The 17,307-nt window shown below is 42.3% G+C and overlaps 1 protein-coding gene across 2 annotated transcripts; it reads left to right on the forward strand.

The window, feature by feature from the left end:
* The first annotated feature begins 7,822 nt into the window (after positions 1 to 7,822).
* Positions 7,823 to 11,508, forward strand: LOC147627359 (ATP-citrate synthase alpha chain protein 3-like). 2 transcript variants are annotated; one of them, XM_086816002.1, is made up of 15 exons: positions 7,851 to 8,071; positions 8,192 to 8,250; positions 8,337 to 8,442; positions 8,522 to 8,635; positions 8,712 to 8,774; positions 9,143 to 9,304; positions 9,408 to 9,488; positions 9,588 to 9,639; positions 9,724 to 9,838; positions 9,939 to 10,020; positions 10,179 to 10,274; positions 10,360 to 10,461; positions 10,590 to 10,706; positions 10,795 to 10,911; positions 11,009 to 11,508. In XM_086816002.1, the coding sequence occupies exons 3-15, from the start codon at positions 8,344 to 8,346 to the stop codon at positions 11,078 to 11,080; spliced, it is 1,272 nt and encodes a 423-aa protein (XP_086672128.1). In that variant the 5' UTR covers positions 7,851 to 8,071; positions 8,192 to 8,250; positions 8,337 to 8,343; the 3' UTR covers positions 11,081 to 11,508. The 2 variants fall into 2 exon arrangements, with proteins under 2 accessions (XP_086672127.1, XP_086672128.1); XM_086816001.1 differs by lacking the exon at positions 8,192 to 8,250 and having other exon boundaries at positions 7,823 to 8,071.
* Positions 11,509 to 17,307: the final 5,799 nt, after the last annotated feature.

A 17,307-nucleotide genomic window follows, 5' to 3' on the forward strand; every position in this document is an offset into this window, starting at 1 on the left:
GGTCAATAAACACGAACGTCTTAAGGTTGGAGAACTACTCCATCCGCTAGAGATTCCTCAAAGGAAATGGGAAAGCATTTCCATGGATTTCATTACCGGTTTACCCAAGACGAGTCGAGGGAATGACTCGATGTGGGTGGTAGTGGACAGGTTAACTAAAATGGCAAAGTTTATAGCCATGAAGAAAACTGTTAAAACGTCAGAGTTGGCAAAACTCTTTATTGAACATCTCTACAAGCTATATGGCCTGCCCGCAGATATAGTGTCGGATAGAGATAGAAAGTTCAACAGTCATTTTTGGAGGGAAGTCTTTAAAAAGTTGGATACTACTCCGAGTATGAGTACGGCAGATCATCCGGAGTCTGATGGTCAAACTGAAAGAGTTAACCAAATTCTAGAGGATATGTTGCGTTCTTATGTTAGTAAGAAGAAATCTAATTGGGAAGAGTACTTACCCTTATTGGAGTTTGCCTATAACAGCTCCAAACACTCAACGACTAAATTTACACCATTCATGTTAATGTATGGATTCAAGCCGAGATCTCCCATGGCTGTATGCCTAGAATAGGAGAAGATTCAATCTGTCAAGGATTTCCTTGAAGATATGAATGATATGCTCAGAGCCGCACGTGAGAGCATTCGTAGCGCTCAGGATCGCGCTAAAACTTATGCGGATAAAGGACGTAGAAAGGTGACCTTTGTAGAAGGTGACTTTGTATTCCTCAAGGTTCCTGCGCAGTCAGAAACCATGAAAATGGGAAAGTGTGATAAACTTTCTCCAAGATATTGTGGTCCTTTTAAAATCCTTAAGAAGATTGGGGACGTAGCATATAAACTTGAGTTACCGGAGAGTTCTCAAGTCCATCCTGTCTTCCATGTCAGTAAATTGAAGAAATCAGTTCACGGGTTTGAGAATGTAGTTTCTCCAGAGATTTTGGTGGACTTAATAGAGCCACCAAAGATACCACATGAACCTGAAAAGATTCTACAGTATCGTGACAAACAAACTCGACATAAAGTGTACCAGGAGGTACTTGTTAAATGGACAGACAGGGATGAGGAGGCAGCTACTTGGGAACGCCATAGTGCCATTTCCAAGAGGTTTCCCCAATTTCTTTTCGAGGACGAAAACTCTTCTTAAGGGGGGGTAATGTCACGTAGGCTGTAACGCCTGTGGACCGACGACGGCAGACTGGATGGCCAGACGGGGCTTTAGCGTCAACGCCTCGGTCGGAGCGCTGAGGATGTGACCATCCGGGGTTCAGTGGGAGAGGACGCCCATGCAGAGTCATGGGTAGCCAGGCTAGTGTGGATGGCAGGCCACACACTATATAGCCTGGGGGATGAGGGGCAATCCTCACTCTTCCTCTTTGGCTGGGTGGTGAGCCAGAGGCCCGTCCCCTCTTGTGGTAATGCCCGTAGTGGTGTTACAAGATGAAGGTGTAGAAGAAGAGGTAGGAAAAGACGTAGAAGAAGAGCGAGGAAGAAGAGTACAAGATGAAGGTGTAAAAGAAGAGCGAGGAGAAGGCGTAGGAGAGGAGCAGCATAGGAGGAGGAGGAGGAGGGGGAGGAGTAGAAGAAGAGCGAGGAGGAGGTGTACAAGATGAAGGCATAGAAAAAGAGCAAGGAGGTGGAGTAGATGGGCAGGAGGAGGAGGAAAGACAAGAAGGGCAGCGATTTCCATACGATTGTCTTCCTAAGGATGTGGCTGCTAACATTATCGACAAGCTAAGCTTGAGAGAGAAGCTGTACACAGTGCCATTGGTGTGTACATGGTGGCAGCGCCTCTCCCACGAGTCCCTATGCTGGCAGACCCAGAAGTACTCGACCTCTCTCGCTTCATCGCTCTCAGTGAAGGCTACCTCTGTGAGCTTGCAACGGGCTTCATCAACACATTTGGCTTGAAATCCTTCCTAGAAATGTCGGTGCAATGCTAATACATGTGATTTCATGGTAGAAAGAGGTTATGTTTTGCTGCAAGGAATGATGATGAATGAGGGTAGTTGGGCAGCTATGTTGGCAACCATGACTCTCTTTCTTTTGCATGCAAAGGGCCGTCTCACTGCAGCGACTATACATTGGCTTAAGTGGTATCTCGGATGAGTGGGTATGCCAACATGCTCCCACGCTATCGATTTTCTAATCAAGTAAAAAGAGTTACCCTGAATGGATGGTTGGTGATCAATTTTTTTTGGGTTAATTTTATAAAAAACATGTGTATGCTAATGAGCCTTTTCTGCACCAACTTCTTTTAAACATAATAAGCTATTTATGTTCTTCATCTTCTGGCTACTTTTTTATGATTACAAAGCTAGATTTTAGTTGCCATTGTTGTGTGTAACATTTTTGTTAATGTGATAGTTATAGAGATTATGAATTAAATTGAGATATATTACGCAACAATTTTGCATAGTGGACATAGAAGTGTTGATAGTGGTATAATACACTTGGTATATTGTTTGTCTCAAGTGATTGTCCCAGGTAGAACCCTAGAGATAGAGAAGTGAGACTTGAAATCCTTATCAATTATTCTCTTTAACCATAGCGTAGATACTTCCTAACTAGCATATAATGTGGATGAGACTTGCTCTATTGATTGGTGGATGTAGTGCACAAGATCTCAAGGAGACAATTTACTCAGTCATCTTTTGACAAAGAGTTTAAGCTAGAGATTCAATGTAGCTTCATGTAGGTAGTTATTTTTTTGATGAGTTTCACTCACGAGGGAAGCATGTTTTTGCTCTCAACCGAAATAGGGGAATGTAATCCTCACACTTTGCACCTTCTTCACTCTTAGCCAAAATAGCAGGAGGGTTGGAAGGAGTTGAGGAGAAGGAAGCTGCGCACACAGTAGGAGACTCGGAAGGAGTTGAGGAGAAGGAAGCTGCGTTCTCTACTGCCCACATACTCGGCGTGGGGGACACAATTAAGACACACCCGCACCAAACTGAGGTGGTTGTTTGCGGATACAAATTGGGTAGGAGGCGGATGCAGAGGCGTAGGTGGTGCAAGAGGGTCAGCTGTGTGGGCATCAGAGCAATGCGCCTGTCCGAGAGTGCCAGTATAGTGGGCACACAAGCTTAGTGAAAGAGACTATGAAGGGCTCACCGGTTTATATCTTCAGCTGTATACGTAACATGTAAGGATTGTTTGTTTTTAACCATCTTATTTACAAGGTTTGTCCATAGGTGCTTCTTTCAGATGAATAATGAGCGGGTGATTTTTGTGCAAATATGAAGCTTTGTGCAGATAGAATGGGCTTGCTTGATGGGGAGCTACCACTGCACGACGGGGGGAGTAAGAAGGGGTGGATGAAGATGACGAGCGAAGCCTTTGCTATGTGGGGAGGTCCCTTCTCACTTCTTTGAGGAGCTCTTCCATCTCAGACATCTCTGCTCTGTTCCGTAATCCGTTAAAAGCCGTAATCGAGAATCACATTCATTAAATTGGTTTTTTTAATAAATAAAATAAGCTATAGACTATATCGATTTTTTTAACGATATAAGGTAAATATATAATATTTGATCAAGCCTCCCATTAAATATTGTTTAGGTTTTGTGGGCTCCTTCATTTAATGCTTGAAAAGCATTAATCAAGGTTAAAGTGTGATGTTTAGTTTAATCATTTAATCTATAAACAATTCCCTCATCCTTAGATCCACTATTAAAACTTCAATGCAACCTCAATATTATTTAGAAGTCTTTGTAAGGATTAAACCTATAAGCAAACCTGCTTATAGATTAAGCCACTCCGAGGCACAGGAGGTGGAAAAACAATTGACGGAATATTTGAACAAAGGCTTCATTCGGCATGTTCAAGTCTGTGGGCATCGCCTATTCTTCTGGTAAAGAAGAAAGATGGATCTATGCAGATGTGCATAGACTATAGGGCTCTTAATCAGATAACGATTAAGAACAAGTATCCGATCCCACGCATGGATGAGTTGTTTGATCAACTCTATGGATCGAGATACTTTACAAAAGTAGACCTGAGATCAGGGTATCATCAGGTTAGAATTAAAGCAGAAGATGTTGCAAAGACAACATTTAGGACCCATTTCGGGCATTTTGAGTTTTTGGTTATGCCATTTGGGTTAACCAATGCTCCAGCAACGTTTATGATGCTGATGGACAACATTTTACGTCCATATCTGGGAAAATTCGTAGTAGTTTTCCTAGATGATATTCTTGTATACAGTAAGACACAGAAAGAACACATAGAGTATTTGTGTCTAGTGTCGAGTTGTTGCGAGAGCACAAAATATTTGCAAAGAAGAGCAAATGTGAATTTTTTGAAACAGAAATTCACTACCTTGGCCATATTATATCCGCTGATGGTACGTGGATGAAGCCAGAAAAAGTAGAGGCTATTCTTAAATGGCCAGCGCGCGCCGAAGAATCTCGAGGAACTGCAGATTTTTCTTGGCTCTCCCTTGGCCACCATTAGTCTTCGGTTGAAAGCATACATGGTAACCCATAACAACAATAACGCACACATGGCAACCCATAACATCAATAACACACACCCCATCCTACTCTTCTCCTCCTCCTTCCTCCCCTACCTCCGTCCTTTTATAGTGATCCAACCTCCTTCGGGCCAAAAACGCGTTTCGGGTGCATTAGGACCTCCGTTTTTCGGAAAGCAAGTGATTTCAAGCACTGCGGGTAAGTCATCGATTCTCTGCAGAACTCTGTTTTAAGAACTGCAGGAAGACAAATTGGTTGTGCAAACATTGTGTGTGCTGCAAGGAGGTCAACAGTTGCCATTGGGTGTATGTATGCACATTGAGGTCACTGGTTGTTGTGACATTTGAGTGTAGTACAGTACCGCTACAGAAAATACAGCAGTTTGTACAGGACAAACAATAGTACTGTTTCTGGTAAATTTGTATGTCTGGCAAGATGTCAAATGATGGCATAAACCAGATTGTTGCTGAGAAGCTTGATAAGAACAACTTCCATGCTTGGAGGTTCAGGTTGACAAATTTCTTGATGGGAAAGGGTTACTGGGACTATATAGAAGGTGAGCATGAAGAGGCACCGGAGATCAATTCGACTGCTGCAGATGTGAAAGAGTTCAAGGATTGGAACCAAGGAGCCAGAAAAGTTATGTATTGGCTCTTTATCACTATACAGGACACCATGATTGGGCACATATAGGACACCATGATTGGGCACATATAGGATGCCAAGTCCCCCAAGGAGGCGTGGAACACCTTGGTAAAACTCCATGAAACGAATACCAAGGCAAGAAAGATACAGTTGAAGAATGAACTTCATACTGTGGAGAAAAAGAGTATGTCTATGAATGACTATGCATTGAAGATCAAGGGTATTGTGGAATCCCTTGCATCCATTAGTGTTTTAGTAGATGATGATGATAAGGTGGAAGTCTGTCTACGTGGTCTCAGACCGCAATACAAGGCGTTCAAGAAGTCTATTCAGACTCGGGAAAACATTCCCAATTTCACAGATTTGGTGTCTGTGTTGATTATAGAAGAGAAGAGCTTAGGTGAAGACCAACAATCTTCACAAAACAAAAACAGTTCAAAGCAACAAGCCTTCTACACAAGTTCAGGAAGAGGACGAGGTAGAGGAGGCCATGGATGTGGCCAAGGAGGTGGCCGAACAGGCAATCAAAATTATGGCCAGCAGAAGCAGCAACAACAACAGTCCCAGAATTCACAACAACAACAATACGCAGGTGGAAGAGGCCAGTTCAGAGGTCGTGGAAATTAGCAAAGGCAGTATAATGATACACGTGGATGCTTTTATTGTGGTAAGCCTGGACATGTGCAAGCAGATTATTAAAAGAAGCAAGCTGACATGCAAAATAGAAAATTGCAGCAAAACAACTATGCATCCTCGAGCAGAAACAATGAGGATAATGAAAGGTTGTTTGTTATGCAGCATGTGGTTAATGCCATGTCTGAAAATGCTGAAGCCGCACATAAAGATGATGTATGGTACGTTGATTCAGGTGCTTTGAACCACATGACAAGTTATGGGGAGTGGTTCAAGCAGATGAAAAACCTTGAAAGACTAGGTTTTGTGGAAACAGGGGATGACACTGCTCATCCAATTGCCCATGTTGGAGATGTGCCATTGTCTATACAGGATGGCAAAGTGAAGTACCTTGCCGATGTCCTTCATGTTTCGAACATAACAAAGAATATGGTTTCAGTTGGCTAGATGATTGAGCAGGGTTTGTAGGTTCGGTTTAACCCTGATGGTTGTTATGTTGAAGACTTTAGAGACAAGTGCAAGTTGGTTGCAAAAGGCAACAGAGTGGACAGAATGTTTACATTGAATGTAAACATGCCTGAAGTGAGTGCTGCGACGTTTGCAAATGGTTCAGAAATTGTTGTAGACACAGACATTTGGCATAAAAGAATTGGACATGTGAATGTGCAGAGAATGAAGTCTATGCAAACTAAGGAATTGTGATAGGGCTGCCAAATTTTAAAGTTGAAGGTATGCAGAAAATATGTGAAGCATGCCAATTTGGAAAGCAAACAAAGCATGTATTTCCACGTGACAGAAATGTGAGCAGAAATGCACTAGATGTTGTGCATTCAGATGTATGGGGTCCTACGAAGGCCATGTCTATGGGAGGCTGCAGGTATTATGTGACATTTATTGATGACCACACAAGGAAAGTGTGGGTGTACTTCATGAAGGAGAAGGGTGAGGTACTCACTCATTTTCAGAATTTCAGAGTTATGGTTAAAAAGCAAATAGGGAAATATGTAAAGTGCCTAAGGTCAGATGGAGGGGGAGAGTACTTCTCCAATGAGTTTTCTCCAATGAGTTCTCTGAATTTTTGAAGAAGAATGGTATTCGGAGACAGTTTACATGTAGATACACTCCGCAGCAAAATGGACTTGCTGAGCGAGAAAACAGGCACATTGCTGAGATTGCGCAAGCATTGATGGGAGAGAAGAATATGCCGCATAGCTATTGGGCTGAGGCTGTTTCTACAGCAGTTTACATCATGAATAGGACTCCAACTGCAGCCATACATGATGTCACTCCAGAGGAGAGGTTTACTGGCAGAAAACCTGATTTGTCTCATTTGAAAGTTTTTGGATGCATTGCATATGTGCATGTGCCAGATGAGCTGAGAACTAAGCTGGATCCAAAAGCTGAAAAATGTGTGATTATTGGGTATTATTATTTAATAATCTGAGGTTTTTAGAACATTGCCACCCTTTTATATATAAATATGTATTTGATTGTGCCCTGATTAAATAATATATCTGAGAGAGATGTCCCGGGTGAGTAGGAAGGTGATAAAGGAGTGGGGGAGATTTTCGACGCGGCGAGCTACCTACTAATAAATCATGATTAGCTTTAATTGCTTGATTATGCACACCGATTGTGTTCCTCTCAACTCCATTTTTTGGTGCTTTATTCAAAGAAAAGTATTCACATATATAGGTTGCCAAGTTGAGAACCATGAGGCTCAAAATGGGCTTCAAATATAAGGCCTATCTCTACTCTCCCTCGGGGACAAGTCTGTGTTTTTATGCATATAAGAATATTCTTGTCCATCGAAGACGGGAGTAATTTAGAGTCCATGTACATACACGTGTCTATAAATGCACACATGGCCACACACACACCACTTTTTGAGGGTTATTAGAGAAAAAATTTCAACAGAAAAGGCGTGTGAGTCCACCAACTTAATATTATATGCAAATGCTACAATTCAACATTATATTTTTCCGCTATAGATAGTGGCTGGAAGAATGGTCACCGCCGCCAAAGGCGCGCGTGCATGTAATGGCAGGTACACCAAAAACATGGAAATGGAACACTTTAAACCAAGAAGCGACCAGTCAATCCGCTGCACACACATACATACACACACACGCATGCGCCCGCCCTTGTTTACATTCTCGTGCCCACCTCGTGTGCTCGGTTGCAAAAGTTCTTTGTGCATTGCCTTCTCTCTTGCGAATCCTTCTCCATCAGCTCTGTGTACATTTGTAGGGTTTGTCTTGCACTCCAGGATCCTCACTCATTTTAAGCTTCCTTTGCAGAAAGTGGTCTTTCAGATCTGCATACAGGTCCGTATTGCGCTCGCTTCTCTCTATCTCTCTCTAGCGTTTCTTCTGATAGAACGGTTTGTTTGGAGTCAAGGGATCTTTTCATTCACAATTGCTGTAGCTCTGTATTGTTTTTTTCAGGCTTCTGTGTAGGATTTGTTTCGTTACAAAGCATCTCTTCAGTAGCTCTGTACTGTTGTGTAGGTCTTTGTTTCTGCCTCTCCATTTGGACTGTTGCTGACTGTAATGTATTGTGTGGATTAACCCTATTCTTCTGTGCCTGCAGATCTGTCATGGCCAGGAAGAAGATCAGAGAGTATGACTCCAAGAGAATTCTCAAAGAGCACCTGAAAAGATTAGCTGGGATCTCCCTTGACATCAAGTCAGCCCAGGTATGGCCATAGCCTATGGCCTTCTTCAACTGTCACAATATGTGAGCTCCTTATCATATTGCCATTTGTTTCTTAACAGATAACTCAGTCCACAGACTTTGATGAACTGGTAAGCAAGGAACCGTGGCTTACCTCCACCAAGCTTGTTGTAAAACCGGACATGCTGTTTGGCAAGCGCGGAAAGAGTGGATTGGTAAGCCCATCACAGCAAATCCACTATGCCCAGTGGGGCTTATCGGGGCAAAGTTCTGACTCCAATTTGTTTGTAGGTTGCCCTGAATTTGGATCTGGCTGGGGTCATGGCATTCGTCAAAGAACGCCTTGGCAAGGAGGTAACTATTATGCATTACACGCTTTTAGATCAGACTCCTTGAAGACCTTCACATTGACATCATCTGTACTTGAAGCAAAAATAATGTATTTAGTGGCCCTAATCTGAATGGAAATATCCGGATGGTATGACAATCATATGTTGTAGAGTTTGCAGTATTTATATGACTCACACATGCATGCCTCCATTCCTATGTGTGCACGCATGCATTTTAACGTCTTTATGCAATTGTGTGTAAATGCATACCTACATACATATCAATACCTATATATACGTTGTTTGGATACCAGTGTGCCAGTTTGATGATCATATTGCGACTAACGTGGTGGAAAAAATATTTTGATGGTTGGGTCATGGTGTGTACTCCAGATTGAGATGGGTGGAGCTAAAGCTCCCATCACAACATTCATAGTGGAGCCTTTTGTGCCTCATGATGATGAGTACTACTTCTCTATCATGTCCGAGCGCCTGGGTGCAACTGTGAGTTTTTCAGAATGTGGAGGAATTGAAATCGAGGAGAACTGGGACAAGGTATGGATTTTCATGTGAATCATTCATGTGCTGTTTACATGGGTATGCCTTTGAAACTTGTTTGGGAGAAATGGCGATGGTTTCATGTGCTTGGTTGGTGCAGGTGAAGCAAGTGTTCGTTCCAACGGGTCAGCCTTTGAACACACAGCTTTGTGCTCCGCTTATTGCCACACTTTCCTTGGAGGTATCCTGTCTGGCCATGTTATGTGATGCCTTTTTTACTTCACTATCATTATTTTTTGGTCATTTTTTGCGAGCTTCAAAGTTTTTCTTTATTTTATAGGTTCGCAGTAAAATTGAAGCCTTTATCAAGGGTGTGTTCAACGTGTTTGAAGGTGACGTCTTCTTGTCGCAACATGAACATGCTGAATGAAGTAAGAGGTTATCTTTATGGCTGACATTGTCCAATGTGATCTCAGATCTGGACTTCACTTTTCTGGAGATGAACCCATTTACACTCGTGGATAGTGAGCCTTACCCTCTTGACATGCGTGGGGAGTTGGATGATACTGCTGCCTTCAAGAATTTTCAAAAGTAAGAATATAATATGGTGTTGTCTCTTACTGCTTGATGTTCAAAAAGATGCAGTGGTGAGGCAATGTTGGAATTCACTTCATCCATGAAAAATAAACAGGTGGGGGAATGTGGAGTTTCCACTACCTTTTGGAAGGGTCATGAGTCCTGCGGAGCAGCTAGTGTATGCAATGGATGAGAAGGTAATAACAAGATGGGCCTTCTTTGGGACAGTGTGTTCTTAAATGTCTTGAATAACTAAACACCAAGCGTTTAATCTGCAGAGGCAGGCTTAAGTAGGGCAATGCTATTTTGTCTACCTCCTCTCTGTGTGTCATGACTTGTTTCTTCTTCTCTTCAGACCAGTGCATCCTTAAAGTTGGCAATATTGAATCCGATGGCACGCATCTGGACAATGGTTGCTGGTGGAGGTGCAAGTGTCATCTATGCCGATACGGTAAAGACGACAACTACGTTTTTCACTTTGACCATCTCTTCATCAAGCTCCCCCTTTTGACACTATTGCTTGGGACTACATACAGGTGGGGGATTTAGGTTATGCCTCCGACCTTGGTAACTATGCTGAGTATAGTGGTGCTCCAAAGGAAGAGGAAGTCCTTCACTACGCAAGAGTATTGATAGATGTATGCCCTTTGTAAGCTTATACCCGTAGTCTGTCTTTATCCTATGATATATCAATCTTTTCCTAAAGCTGTCTCCAAGGTGTTTTTGTTTTGTCAAGGAATTACTTCTGATCTGCCTGCTGTTTCAGTCTGCCACAGCCAACCCTGACGGGCGAGGAAGGGCGCTCATAGTTGGTGGCGGCATTGCGAACTTCACTGACGTAGCTGCCACATTTGGTGGTATTATCAGGGCTATGCGTGAGAAGGTGAGTACAAAGCTGCAGTAGACATGGCCTTCAGTACAACCTGAAGATTTGGGTTGAAGAACTTACTTGCATGGGTTGTAACCTACAGCAAAACCAAATGAGGGTGGGCAAGATGCGAGTGTTTGTGCGGAGAGGTGGGCCGAATTGGCAGCAAGGTCTAGCAAAGATGCGGGCTTTGAGCAAAGAGATAGATGTGCCGATTGAGGTTTGATGCTCTCAACTTGAGAAAGATTTCTTTTGGTAGTCTATCCATGCAAAGACGAGGTGGTCAACCTACTTGCTGTTTGTGGGGTTGTTTTCAGGTGTATGGGCCCGAGGCAAGCATGACAGGCATTTGCAAGGAAGCAATCGACTATATTGAAGTGTCCGGTTGAGGCTAAAGCCAGATAAACTGGGAGTGTTCCCATTACTTGATTTGAATCCTTATAGAACCGGCTGGAAAATTGGCAAATTTCTTTCAGATGAGGCTTCTTAGGTGTAATAATAATCAGGCATAATAGCAGGCTTCTCCAGCCGATGGCTAATGTGCTGTTAGTTGGAGGTTGGTATCTGCTTTGCATTTTTTGAAGAAGTGCTCTTTCTGTGTGTGTGTGTGGAATGTGGCAGTGTGGTTTATGCATCAAACTCTTAATCAAGAGATCCACAGGCTAGCCCCATTCCCTCCATGTATGTATTCATTTGTCCGTACGTTATGCACACACGCATCGATCTATTGTCGGGTATGTACCAGGGTACTTTCTTAATTGTAGGGATTTAGACTGATCCAGTAATTTATATTTTCCTTCCCCTTTCTCTTCCCCAATAATCTTCTTCAAGTCCGGTGTCCGTACTTTTTTGATTTGTGGTGTCATTCAACCGAAAAACTGAGTAGCAACCTCCCTACTAATCATGGGTTTAAAGATAATTTTGTACATTAAGAACTCAATCATCACATTGTGAGGCGGTCAAAATTGGGTTAAGGGTAATGCTCCAAACACGCCAAGCTATTATTTTTGTTCCCTGCACTATACGGTTAAATATAATTTAGTGCTTATGAAGTTTTTTTAATGCAGCAAGCACATGTGATGTACATAGCCTAGTGTAGCACTAAATAGACAATTAAGAAATTGGGCACAACCAATTGTATAGGATGAGGCCATTTATATAAAGAGATTTTGAGTAATTAGAAACAACAATCCCCATTGTTTGAATCTTCTCTCTTGTTCTCTTGTGGATTATTCAGTCATGCTTGCTTCTACCTAATATTGATTGAGTGGATTGTGCGTGCCTCTTGAGTTAGTGTGTGATGTGATGTGAAGTGCTTGTAGTGAAATATGCAAGTGACATGTGTGCATAATGGGTAGAAGGGGTGTCCTCTCGTGTGTGCACACCTCTAAACAAGGACTTCTCTAACTCAATTGCTTTCTTGGACTCCCTTTGTCGCTTTCTTTGACATTTACTTGACATCCTATTTCTTTGGGAGTCATTAGAGTGTTTGAGGCATGGTAGGGGATTTGTGTATGGTTATTCCCACAACTGCAAGGAGTTGTGTCGCTTGGACAACTTGATGGTTTTGGCTTATCAAGCACACAGGATAGAGGCAGTGTGAATCATTGGGTGAGGTGGTCTAAGACGAGGGCACGAAAGGGTTCTACGGATTTGGGAAAGGTCGAGGTGATGGGTCATACCATGGGCTTGTGCTCGCCATGGTCCCCTCGTTCAAAAATGTACCTAATGGTTGTTGGTCGCGAGGCTCAATGTAGGCTCGTAAAAGAACAGTGCCTATGTGTCTATTACATGCAGAGCGTATGGATATTGCACGTGAAATGCATGGGAATCGGTCAAAAAGATGAGCCCATGTACAAGCGAGCTTCCTCAAGTGAAAACTCCAACATTGCTTCTTCAACACTTTGTATTTTGCTTTTTTTTTTACTATCTTCTCTTTTTTTTTCTTTTTTTTTTTGTGGGGGTGGGGGGGATTTGGTACCTTGGACAAGGGTTTTGCACTGAAAATGTACCCATAAAAGATTGGACAGTGGGGGCATGGTGTGAGGTGAGACTTACGAGCTTGCATTGGTACCAAATATGCCACCAGTCTCATAGAAAGATGTGAAGAATGGCGAACAGTGCATGATCTCAAAGGACTACTAAAACCTCGTATCTAGCATGTCTCTGCTTTGTGGGGTGGTGAAAGTATTCAACTATGCCATAAAGGTTGAGTTGTTAATGAAAGTTGGGACCTTCATGGAGATTAATTCTTCAACACCTCCTCTAGGATGAGGATGATGAGCTGGAAGAACGACATGTGGCTACAATAGTGGGGTTAGGGACCTTGGTGGAGTAGAGGTCACTGAAGTTCTTCATTTGGAGCCGTGCCTTTGTGGTTGTGAGGGGTGTGGAGCCTTCAATGTAAATAAAATTGTAAGCAGTTCCTTTGTCTCCATGCATAGGAACTTGCATGAAGACCACCTCCTTTTGATTGGCATGAACTTGGGTTGGGGTCGGTGTAGATTTCTCTGGATGTGGCCATGTATTCCTGCCATATTTGGCTATCATCATCGAGGAGATAGGGCATACACCACTCGAGTTGGACTCCTATGTGACTTGGGCTGAGTAGTCCTTAGAGTCAATAAAATGCTAGCCTCTAGTGAGCTGCAGGTGACTGATCTTCCACACTCGATAAATAAGGAATCCATGTCTTGGTTCACTAGCTAGATTTCAACCATGTGAGAGGGGGTATCCAGGTGACTATCGAAGTTGCCTTGGAATGTGAGATTACACATGGTTTCGGTAAATATGTGAGAAAGGACACCCTTGGGTCCTTCTTGTCGTCTTCATTGGTGGCTTCTAGAGTAGTCTATGGTTCCTTATTGAGATCATGACCCTCTTCTTTGAAAATCCATCACCACAAATGTGTGGTGGAAGCTTGATTCGAAGGTCTTGATCTTTGCATCTTGTAGGAAGCCCACAAGTTTAGCTATGTTCCCATTGGCAAGTTTCACTAAAAGGCTTGTGCCTATGAGTGGCGAGCTACTCTAGGCCTCCTAGCAACAACACCATCCAAGATTTCGGAGACCATAAGTCCCTTGTATATCACAGGTAACACTACGTTCATTTTATTGCTTTGTCCTAGCTTGTTCATGGGCTTTGGGTTGTCCTTTGGCTTTGGCTATGAAGGGAGGGTGCTCAATGAGGCATGGTTCATTGTCTTTCTCATTCGGTTCAGGTCCAACTTTGTGGGCTCTTAAATTACAATTCATCCAATTTGATAAGTCTCTCCAAAGTTTAGAATGTTTGGACCTCTGAGGGCAAGAATGTTGTGAGGCTTACTATATCCCACGAGTGATATTCATACTTGTTGGGCTTGTACTCACTTTGAGGTGGGCTAGGACCTATTGATGTGTAAGGTATATGCACTACTCCTTCCTTAGGAGATAGTGCCTCTAAAGGGGATGCAATAAAATCATCATCGATCGTCGCAAAAAAGATGTAATGTTGGTTATGGTGACACATGGAAGCCAACTTTCATCTCCCATTGAGTCTTCCCTCATTGCATCTAGCAATGTGGGGCTTGTTTGGATTGATTTTGGAGACAGAGGCTTCAACTAGTTTTGTTTATGGTCTCTTAAGAATGGATGTTGGTTTGTTTGAGGCCTTGGGAAAACTCTGAGGTTGCCTCATTAATTTGATAATTGGCTCTTGGATTGGGACCATAATATGCTTAGGCAAGTTTAGTGATTCATACTGTACCACTTTCTCTAACACTAGCTCGAGTTCACGAGCTAGTGTTAATTTGATAATTGGCTCTTGGATTGGGACCATAATATGCTTAGGCAAGTTTAGTTATTCATACTCTACCACTTTCTCTAACACTAGCTCGAGTTCAGCCTAGATCTTCCTCAAAATCTCTTAGGCTTGCTTCATTCCCTCTTTCTGTAAGACGGGGTTGGGGTGCAAGTATGTACACATCAGCTCGTTGAGAAATCATGTTAGGAGAGTCAGGTAGTCAATTGTTCCATAGAACTCCTTATCAATAAAACCAAATTCAACAAAAAGAAATCTAGAAATAAATATACGAAGTCTTAGACCATGGACTTACTAAACCTAGCAATTCACCCTTTGGAGCCAAAGTCCTTTTAGTGTAGAAAAAGAGTAAAACTTATCGCATGTGCATAGACTATTGAGTAAGATTAGTGTAAAAAATAGATATTCTATTCTTCATGTGGATGATTTGTTAGATAAGCTTCATGGTGCATTTGTATTTCAGTAAAATTGATTTGAAATCCGGATATCAAGTTTGTATGTATGCTTTTGATGTGTTTAAAATTACTTTTCACACACAAACAGAACACTATGAATTTCTTGTTATGCCTTTTGCATCTACTACATTAGCAGAATGATGAATTGTATATTGTAACACTTTGTCATTGTTTTCTTTGATGATATTCTTGTTTTCAATTAAAATGAAGAAAACAAAACACATTTAAAGCTTATCTTGAAACTCTTGAAAAAGAAAACTAATTGAATGTAAATCTTGAGAAAAGTTTTTTTCTTTTAAAGAGAAATAGAATATCTAGGTCATATTTAAAAAGAATGTGGGGAAGAGGGAGAGCTTCAAACCCTAGCAAGCAAGCACACACACACAAGAGAGAGCAAGACACAAGAGAGAGATAGATGGCTGAATTTTCTTCTATCTTCTTCTTCTCTTCTCAACCAACATAATATAAAAGATAAGAGTACACACTATATGGGTTAGTACTACTTAACTACTACAATATACAAGGGTCGGTCCATAATGTGAACCAGACTAAATGAACTGGCGCTATAACTATGCCAGTCTTTAGTAATCCAAAATGGTTGTCACACAGCCTGTCATCCCACTGGCCGCATATCACCCGTAATCTCACCAACCATGCCAGTGGTGTAGATGCGGAAGCTATCACCCATGCGAGTCATTAGTGTCCGTAACAAGTTGAGCTCGATATCTCAACACTCTCCCTCGAGCTCAACTCTACACACTGCACTCCAAGTAAGCTCCTAAACATGTGGAGCTTCTCTGTACCCAATGCCTTCGTGAAGATGTCAGCCAGCTGACCCTTTGTGCTGACATATATCAGATCTACATCTCCTGCTAGAACTTTCTTCCTCACAAAGTGATAATGCACCTCAATATGTTTCATTCTAGCATGATATATTGTGTTACTGGCCAACTGTATGCTGCTTATGTTGTCACAATATATGACAACTGCCCTATCCACGGGCTCTCCCATGTCACCACAAGTAGCTTCTGAATCCAAGCTACCTCACACGCTTCCATAGCAGCACCCATGTACTTTGCCTCTGTACTCGACAAGGCAACTGTTGGGCTGCTTCTTATTGCTCCAACTCACAGCAGCACTCCCAAATGAGAACTTAAAACCAATGGTAGATCTCTTGTTTGCAATACTACCAACCCAATCAGCATCTATGTACCCATGCAGTTGTATCTCTGTACCAGCCTCATAGAAAAGTCCATAATCAACTGTGGACTTTATGTACCTGAGAATCCGTCTAGCCGCATCCAAGTGTGGCTTCCTAGGGGCTTGCATAAACTGACTCACAATTCCAACAACATAGCTCAAGTCTGGCCTTGTAATGGTCATGTAGAGATCAAACTACCCACTATGCGCCTATATGTAGTGGGGTCCTCCAAAAGCTCAATTGTATTTGTTGTGGAAAGCTTTGTGTTCTACTTCAATGGCACTGAAATAGGCTTACAGCCTGTCATACCATACTTCGACAACATGTCCAAACCATACTACCTCTGTAATAGCAAAATTCCATGAGGAGCTAATCTCACCACCTCTATGCCCACCAAGAAATACCGCAGCTCACCCAAATCCTTCATCTCAAACTTCTACTTCAAAAGCGTCCTGACATCCTGTATGTCTGCATCACTATCACCAGTGATAATCAAGTCATCCACATAGATGACTAATAGCATGATCCCTCTATATGTCTTTTTCACATAGTGAAAAATCTACATTGGATATCTGAAATCCAATGCTAACAAGATACTCCCCGATCTTGTTTGACCATGCTCTAGGTGCTTGCTTCAAGCCATACAAGGCTTTGCATAACCTGCACACAAAATTTGGATGTGCATCACTCTCATAGCGTGGTGGCTGCATCATGTATACTTCTTCTTGTAAATCACCATGCAAGAAAGCATTCTTTACATCCATTTGATGTAAAGACCAACCCTTCGTTTTGCAGCCATAGCAGTGACAGCTCTCACGGTTGCCATTCTTGCAAAACCGGGCTGAATGTCTCCTCATAGTCTATGCCATAAGTTTACGCATAGCCCTTGGCAACCAATTTTGCCTTTTACCTACTTATTGAACCATCAACATTGTGCTTGACTTTATACACCCACTTACATCCAATTGCCTTCTTTTCCTTAGGCAAAGGCACTAACTCCCATGTTGCATTTGCATCCAATGCTGCCATCTCCTCATCCATGGTATCTTCCCATTTCTTATTTCCAATTGCTTGCTCAAAGCAAGTGGGCTCAACCTCCTGTATTGCTTTTACCATGTAAGCATAATGATGGGATGTATATCCATTATATCTCAATCTGTCA

Source organism: Cibotium barometz, chromosome 21, assembly GCF_041138505.1.
Source record: "Cibotium barometz isolate CiBa-2024 chromosome 21, ASM4113850v1, whole genome shotgun sequence".
NCBI lineage: Eukaryota > Viridiplantae > Streptophyta > Polypodiopsida > Cyatheales > Cibotiaceae > Cibotium > Cibotium barometz.